Consider the following 7833-nt stretch of genomic DNA (forward strand, 5'->3'; position numbering starts at 1 on the left):
GTAATGAATATTAATAAAGTTTTATTGCGAATCAGATCACAACGGACTTTTCATAAAAGGACCAACTTTCAATTCCAATTCAGAAGAGAAGAGAGGAGGCAGGTCTGAATGCCCCTAGTTCTATCTCTCTTTCTGCTGGAGAGAAACAGAAAGTAGCTTTTATCAAGGGTCTAGGTTTTCTCACTTGATTTAATTCTTCGGAAGGGATATCTTACGTATGAATATTTTCTTAGGTGGGGTCACAGCCATAAGCAAAGGGATAAATTCTCACTTCTTAATAGAAATTCCGGCATGGAGTCCATGTCCAAAGAAAGATTGCGTGCCAAGTCTCCCAAGTTTCCATCTGCCCAACTCATACAGCTGAGAAATACTTGAATGCCCTTGGCCTACTAGACTAAACCAAGGGCTGATATAAAAGCCATGGGTTCCACATGAATTCATTGTCTATTGCGTCAACAATAAATGTAAACCCATATTAAATAGCGCCGGTGTAGCTGCTCAAGGCCCTCATCAATGCTTAACAAGACGAAAAATTCCAGGATGCTTACAAGTCGACCAACTTCCCACCTGCCCAACTCATACAGCTGAGAAATACTTGAATGCCCTTAGCCACGGATTCCACGTGAATTCATTGTCTATTTCGTCAACGATAAAGGTGGGCCCATATTAAATAGTGCCGCTGGAGCTGCTGACCACTCTCATCAATGCCTAACAGGATGAGCAATTTCAGGATGCTTTCAAGTTCATGATGGGAGAAATAACCACATGCCCTTGCTACCAATAATCCTCACAAGAGCAAATGCTACTCCTGAAATGATGAAAGAAGTTGGAACCTTTCACAACGATCTCATGATCAACAATCTTTGCAATAAGTTTAATTGCAGAAAATGCATGTCATTTGTGTTAATTTGTATCATTTATGCTACATGTATGACCAATGCATGTCATTTTGCATTTATTTAAGCCATAAATTCTACGTACAACGTTGCACATGTCACGATATTAGCTAGTTGCCCTTCATACATCGTAAATAATATTTTGCATTGAAAACTGAAAAATATCACTACCTATTGCATAGACACCCAATCAAAACTGGGGAAAAAGAAGAATGATTGAAAAAGGCTAAGGGCCTGGAGACTATGCTGTTCTTCGAGTCCCCGCCTAGGCAGAAAATCAGTATACGACCTTCTGCTAATAGTACATTGAGACTTAGAAATTATAAAATATAACTTGACATGCATCATTACGTATAGGCAATAGCAAAGACCAATTGACCGACTCAAACTAAAGTCCATATGCACCAGGAAACTACTTTGCGTTAAACACAAATTAAGGGACTTTGTTAAATAAAACTGTTTATGGAAAATGTGGTTTAAGAAATGAATGTGCCTTTCTGCTTTTTTTAAACATCATTACCCATCGTTCGATTTTAAATGTCTGCATGGCATTATATCTCTAATCAGTCTACACAATAGAGTCGTTATTTAAGGGACATTGGCAATTTAGGTCACTTGAGAATTCAAAGCGACTTTATTTTAAGAATAAATTAAATGACTTGACTCGTTGGAGATATGTGCACATAACATATGTTTAGTACATAGTCGTTTGGGGTTAGATTGGTTTCTAAACGAAACCCTAGCCCCTAAATTCAGTTGCAACACAACTTGGTGGTCCTTGAGGAAGGAGAGCTCATAAATGAGGTCGTTGAGGGATGAAAACACGGAGGACATATCGGTATGAATTGTACATACTGCACATCGACATTTCCTTGACACGTCAAAAGCACCCAAGTCTCTCTCTCTCTTCAGTGTGGCTAATTGTCCGCTTTAATGCTTGGTTTCGCACAAGGGAGTTCCCAACCTATATAGCAACCAGATTGGCTTGGTTTTTGGCCTGAAAAGCGGACTGAACCAAACCATGTACCCCCTACTTTCCGTTGTTTCACTCTCCCTCGATTGTTTTTCCTTTGAACCTAGACTTCACCTACTTCTTTAAATAAGAAGTTTGCCTATGGCGAAGAAAAGAGGATTTAGCAAAAAAAAACAATAAGAAGACATATCATACATTACTGTGAACGACACAACATGTGAATCCAATGAACTTGTCATACAAGTCCTTTGAAGCACGGAAAGATATGGAACGTTCTTCAACAGGGAGGAGCCACTTTGGCATCTCTCCTCCAGGGAGTTCAATAGAGTAGTAACGATGTTCCTGTTATAGGATAAATCATTAGAAAGTAACCAAGTTTGTTATTGGTACCCAAATAGAAGAATTCAATTTGAGTTTAGTAAGTAATCCTAGCGAATTCCACTTCTAACTAGAGCTCCATAATTGAGTAGATATCCGTTCATCCTTGCTTATATTAATATACAAGTCTCATGTGATAGAAATCATTCCTATAAAAGAACAAAAGCCACCTCCGTCATATGCATATATGGGCAGAACCACTTTAGATTTATTTTCTTTTCTTAAGCCTCCAATCTCTCTTTTTCTGCTGTTGCAATATACAAGCATACACTGGATCCAGCATACACTCCACATCAATATGTGTGTGTGTGTGCGTGTGTGTGTGTGTGTGTGTGAGAGAGAGAGAGAGAGAGAGAGAGTAACTGGGAATTTCTGAATCATGCTCAGCCCTTTAAGGGCAATTTCATAAGATGAAATGAGATCTCCAGTTTTTTAAAGAGATTTGCAATTTTCTGCTCAAAAGTAATTCAAAAATGGTGGAAGCTTGGGAATCTCTTGTAATTGATAGCAATATGGAACTCCCAATATGGACAAATGATCGTGCTTATTGATGGATGTTGGAAGGCTAGTAATATTGTTCCTCGACAAATCTAATTGGCTCAATAAGGGGAAACAAAAAAGATTCTCAAGAAACTCCACTTCAGATAATTTACATCCCCAAACGTTTAAATATTGTAAATTTGAAAGTCTGGTCTTCACCGACGGATCAGCAGAATCATCATACTTTGGAAACCCAATTAAGGTTGTGCAGTCATCAAGATCCAATTTTTCAATGTTTTGTAATTTGAATATGCTAGATGAAAGACGAACCAGATTCTTGCAATAACATAAATTCATTTCCTCCAAAGAAACAAGATTTTCTATTGACGCATAAAGTTCCTTAATAGCGGTCATTTATAAACAAAGCAATTTCAACCTTTCGAGTTTATTTGGAATATCAGGGAACCTTTCAAAATTTTTGCACTTACTAAGATCAAGATGTCTGAGATTTTTTGAGCACTTTTGGAAAAACACTAAGTTGAGAGCACCCCTTTAAAGTCAACACCTGTAACTTCTCGTGATATGCAATTGACTCGTGGGCTTCTACCATGTTTCTGCAATTCATAAGAACCAATTCCACGAGATTTGGAGTACATGAGAGGTCAGGGATACAAACTAGGGACTTGCAATTACTAAAATTAATGTACTTCAATTTTTGGAAGTTCTGCAAAATAGCAAAACTAATATGTCATTCAAAGTTACTATGAACCGATTTTGTGAGAATTACATGTTGTATTCAGAAATAAATAAACACTTAGAAAATTTACTAGTAATTATAAATCTATACACATATGTTGTAAGAGAATGAATTTGGAGATGACAAATTAAACAGCTAATGGATATTGGTAGGATAAGAGCCACATGGCAAAAGTATGCCATTTGTCATGCCATGAGGCAATCAGAAAAGTAAAGTGAAGTGTCACACAACAACCATGTGAATGTCGGCCACGTAACAGAATTAAGCCACATGTCATGCCATGTGCCAATTGTAGAAGCAAAGAGAATGTCAAGTGGCGAGCACCGGAGTGAACATTCTTTCAGTCTCGGTTTAGACTATATATAATAGCTTTATGCCAAAACTATATATTCTATCACAATGAAATTTCCCAAAAATTAACAAACTTTTAAACATTTTTAAGTCATGCAAAGACAATGAAACCAACATTGTCAAACATTTTGAAAGAAAAAAGTTCATATATTCAACTCAAAATCTGGCTCTGACTTTCAATTAAGAAACTAGTGGTATGCCATGTGGATTCTGTATATCAAATTATTTCTAAATGCACACGCATTACTAGCAAAGTTTCTAATAAATATTTTATTTCGTCTACTAAGAAATACTACTTCTTAAGAACTGATTTAAGCATTTAAGAATGCCTTGTTTTACAGCGCAATGCATTCAAACCTTCGATTGAGCTAATTCTATTGATGCGGGACAAGTCCCGCCATTTACCTGCATTAGGTAATAGGGGTGAGCGGTTCCAGGTTCCGGTTCGGTTCCGCTTGGAACCTGGAACCTACCCTCGGGTACAGGTTCCTCATTTTTTGGAACCTGGAACCTACCCGTCAGAACGTGGAACCTGGAACCTACCCTGTCACAGGTTCCAGGGTCGGTTCCAGGTTCCAACAGGTTCTTTTTTTTAATTTCGTTTTTAATTAAACAAAACGAAAATAAACGCAACAATGACTAGTTATTAAAAAACAATATTTCGCTTAGTAGAAAGGGGATATTATCTAACAACCTAGATCCATTTATGTAGAATAGAAAACACCAAGAGTTCAGCATCATATAACTTTATTATCAATTGATCAGTGCAAATATATTTAGTAGAATGATATTGTCAATAAAAGGCCAATTAGCAACACCAATAGCAAACCTCATTAATCTAGGAAAGAAACTTAAAGCAATATAATAGTGGAGGAGGCAAAAACTAGCTAATTAGGACTCATTATTGCAATGAGATATCTTCTATACAAAAAGCAATAGAGGACATATCGCAATGTCGTAAAAGGCTAAAAGCATTTATACAGCTAAGCCCCCTTCGTGCAAGGCTTACTTTGCTGATGTTCAACTTAAAAATCATTGGAAGGGATAAAACGAAAATAAATCAAAGGAAAACAATCCAAAGGTCCACCACTTAAGACATACATGTTTACTGTCAGAAATCTTCTTACTTTCGAACTGCATAGACTGGGCCAGCGGCAACCCCAGCACCAGTATGCAGTCAACATTGTAGGAAATGCAAAATAGACAAAGAGGAAACGAAACCTACCTCTTGCAGCATAAATCATTGCCAATTCCTGAAACCGAATATCATAACAGATGCCTATACCAATACGTCCAACGTCTGCATAGAGCCAAAAAGAAAAGAAAAGAAAAGAAAACAACTCAAACAACAAATAGACCAGAAGACTCAGGCAACTAAATGTTCCATACATGGTTACTTAAGGAAAGAAAAGTTACCTTGCGGTGCTTGGCTTTCAGCACTCCAATGGAACCAAAAACACAACAAGCGTTGTACAATCGATCACCACATCTTTCTGGGTTTGAACTGCCCACTATGGTAACCTTCAAGGCCTTAGCGACTTCGGATAACATAGCGGTTGAAGGAGATGAACCTCCATCAATGTCCTCGGCATAAACAGGGAAGCTATCATTTGAATAGGGACTGTTCCATATTTCCTGGCACAGAGTCAACAAAACCATGAGGCAAGCTGCGTGATTTTTCCCTCCTTTTATAGAACGGCGCAGGCTGCAAATATGGCTGATTTTACTAGAAGCCAAAGCTTGCAGTATAAAAACATAGCAATTACATAAGCATCAATAAGAACTTAGCCACAAAAAGTCACCCAAAGCGATAAACAGGACACGTGCACGCTCAAGATGCTTTTATCCATTCTTTCTTCTAGTGCACGCCTTCACAAAGGGCATTTGATAAGGTATACAAAGTTCTTGTAAGCCATAAATTTCCCATTTTGCAATCGGGAGGCACATCCAAACTTTCCATGACTACACGAAATCATGCAAAAAAATGTCATTCCCATAGAGTTAGATGATTGGATTATCATGAGATAACAATGAATTATTCTAAATCAGAAGACGATCAACCAGGAAGATACATGCCTTTCCAGCTTTTCAAAGAGCAGCACATTGTGCCTCTGCTTCTGAAGGGGCCTGACATACATAAACTGAATCTGGTATCTAACATTTTTGTTACGAATAAAGAAGAATGAACTTCTCAGACAGAATAGTAACCTCAACTGCTGGGATACCCATAAGTCTCAATAGTTTTTTGCAGTCTTCATTGTGCTGTTGTGTCACCTGCAATGGTATCAAAGCCATGTACCACATGCGCACACATATCTGGTTAGCTACATAGATAGGTTTTTCTGGAAAACAGAGACAACATCAAACTTCTCATCGAATAGAACTAAAATATCGCACAGTAAGGAAGTGATCAAAACAAAGAAAAACCTTCACATTTAAGGTATCTAAACATATTCATAGACAATTAAAAAAAACGAGAGAAGATAAGGCTACATAATAATAAAGTACCGTTGTGCGAGCTCTTGCTTCTTCAAATCAGGAGGTTTACCATCAAATACGTAGCTATCATAACAACATAAAGCATAATTCAGAGAAGCACAAACTTCATTCTTCTTAGCATTCTATCCCAATGAAAACATAGGAGGTAAAGAAAAAAGCTTACACTGGCTGTATCCCTGCTTCCAACAGCCTAATCGTTCGGTAATGCATGCCTTGCAGATGACTACATGAGACGACAAATCAAAAAGCAGCTCAAAGTCAACACTTCCCAAGAACAAAGATCACATGGCAAGTACAAAATAATGTGACACACGTCGATCTCATATACATAAACCCCAGTCCAAGCAATAACAACTGAAGCATCAAAACAGAAACTCGAGCAAAGTGGATTATCATTTCCATGGAGTATACCGATGCCATTAGTGGTACCTGGTGACTTGACCAGCCTCATTGGTGAGCATATGAGTCCCCTTCCTCCCAACCACAACCTGATCCACCAATCAAAGACCAAAAAAAACCCCCAACACTCAAAATCCAAATCCCCGCCGACACCGAAACACACAATCAATCAGGAACATCAACTCATAAAAAGCAAAGCACTTAACGAGGAACTGATAGATGCTCATGCTGGCATCGACGGCGATCCTCCGGCCGAAGTAGCTCTCCAGCTTCTGCTCCCTCATCGCCTTAGGGGCATTGTCCGCCAGTAGCTTCATCAGCCCCTATCGAAATCAACGGACGACTCAATCAACAATGAAGAAGAGGGAGGTGGAACTACCTTGATGCCCATTTTCGGAAAGAAAAAAAAAATTCCCGAATCGCGTCGCGAGCATGGGCAATGTTCCTCTCTTTATCCGCCGTCACCGAAAGTTGGCATAGCCCGATCTGAAACTGAAACCACACCACCCAAAGAAAAGACGTCAAATTTTGAGGTCGCATCGATGATCGAAGTCGAGGGGTTCGAGCCCATGCCTTGGCGAGGGGAGGAGTGGGCAGAGGGAGCGCGGGCGTCAACTGAAGCTTACTCTTGTCCTTGCTCGCTCCCTTCTTGCGCCTCCAGCCACAGGCCGCTCGATTGGTCACCAAAAGAACCCAGCCTCGGAAATCCGCCGTGGATGAGCTGGACCGTGGTTGATGAAGACAGAGGAAGAGCCGAGGCGGACGCCAAACGGAGCGAGGAGAGGCGAGAGGGTCTTGTCGAGTCGTGGGTGTGGGGAGTGGGAGAGAGGGCGCAACGGAGGAGCAACCGAGAGAGAAATTTGTGAAGAAAAGTTAGGGTTTTTATTTTTTACTAGGAAGAGCATCGGTTCCGGTTCCGGTTCCGGTTCCTAAAAAATTGGAACCGAGAACCGGAACCGCTCACCCTAGAACCGGGAACCGAACCTTACCCGCCGGTTCGGTGTTTCGGTTTCCGGTTCTACCCTGGAACCGTGCTCACCCCTATTAGGTAAGGCTCCATCACTTGATGACTATCTAGCCTCCAAGATTGCTTTAAGTAG

The 7833-nt window shown here is 39.7% G+C and overlaps 2 protein-coding genes and 1 pseudogene across 6 annotated transcripts; all 3 read right to left on the reverse strand.

Moving 5' to 3' along the window:
- Window positions 1–2703: 2703 nt before the first annotated feature.
- Window positions 2704–4669, reverse strand: LOC130139260 (TMV resistance protein N-like; annotated as a pseudogene).
- A 185-nt stretch (window positions 4670–4854) lies between these two features.
- Window positions 4855–5627, reverse strand: LOC130140250 (omega-amidase, chloroplastic-like). Its single transcript, XM_056319200.1, has 2 exons — window positions 5252–5627; window positions 4855–5135 (listed from the first exon to the last, which is right to left on the reverse strand). The coding sequence occupies exons 1-2, from the start codon at window positions 5492–5494 to the stop codon at window positions 5115–5117; spliced, it is 264 nt and encodes an 87-aa protein (XP_056175175.1). The 5' UTR covers window positions 5495–5627; the 3' UTR covers window positions 4855–5114.
- A 200-nt stretch (window positions 5628–5827) lies between these two features.
- LOC130140247 (flap endonuclease 1-like) lies at window positions 5828–7568 on the reverse strand. 5 transcript variants are annotated; one of them, XR_008818277.1, is made up of 6 exons: window positions 7360–7567; window positions 7113–7225; window positions 6764–7020; window positions 6498–6557; window positions 6344–6397; window positions 5828–6109 (listed from the first exon to the last, which is right to left on the reverse strand). XR_008818277.1 is itself a non-coding variant. In XM_056319185.1 (6 exons), the coding sequence occupies exons 2-6, from the start codon at window positions 7122–7124 to the stop codon at window positions 6325–6327; spliced, it is 285 nt and encodes a 94-aa protein (XP_056175160.1). In that variant the 5' UTR covers window positions 7125–7225; window positions 7360–7568; the 3' UTR covers window positions 5828–6324. The 5 variants fall into 5 exon arrangements, 4 of the variants coding, with proteins under 4 accessions (XP_056175160.1, XP_056175159.1, XP_056175166.1 ...); XM_056319185.1 differs by having other exon boundaries at window positions 5828–6397; window positions 6764–6822; window positions 6940–7020; window positions 7360–7568; XM_056319184.1 differs by having other exon boundaries at window positions 6764–6822; window positions 6940–7225.
- Between the last annotated feature and the right edge of the window lie 265 nt (window positions 7569–7833).

The sequence above is a fragment of the Syzygium oleosum genome, unplaced genomic scaffold (assembly GCF_021117445.2).
Source record: "Syzygium oleosum isolate NSW1041296 unplaced genomic scaffold, Sole_v2.1 Sole_v2.01, whole genome shotgun sequence".
Classification (NCBI taxonomy): Eukaryota; Viridiplantae; Streptophyta; class Magnoliopsida; order Myrtales; family Myrtaceae; genus Syzygium; species Syzygium oleosum.

Excerpts from the sequence above, each read along its gene's own strand:
- LOC130140250 (XM_056319200.1), bottom strand. The coding sequence starts at position 5,494 with ATGGTTTTGTTGACTCTGTGCCAGGAAATATGGAACAGTCCCTATTCA. Across the intron at positions 5,136-5,251 it reads TGAAAGCCAAGCACCGCAAG|ACGTTGGACGTATTGGTATA; the intron begins GTAACTTTTCTT and ends GGCTCTATGCAG.
- LOC130140247 (XM_056319177.1), bottom strand. The coding sequence starts at position 7,050 with ATGAAGCTACTGGCGGACAATGCCCCTAAGGCGATGAGGGAGCAGAAG. Across the intron at positions 6,823-6,939 it reads TGAGCATCTATCAGTTCCTC|GTTGTGGTTGGGAGGAAGGG; the intron begins GTTAAGTGCTTT and ends TTGGTGGATCAG. Across the intron at positions 6,558-6,763 it reads GAGGCTGGTCAAGTCACCAG|TCATCTGCAAGGCATGCATT; the intron begins GTACCACTAATG and ends CGTCTCATGTAG.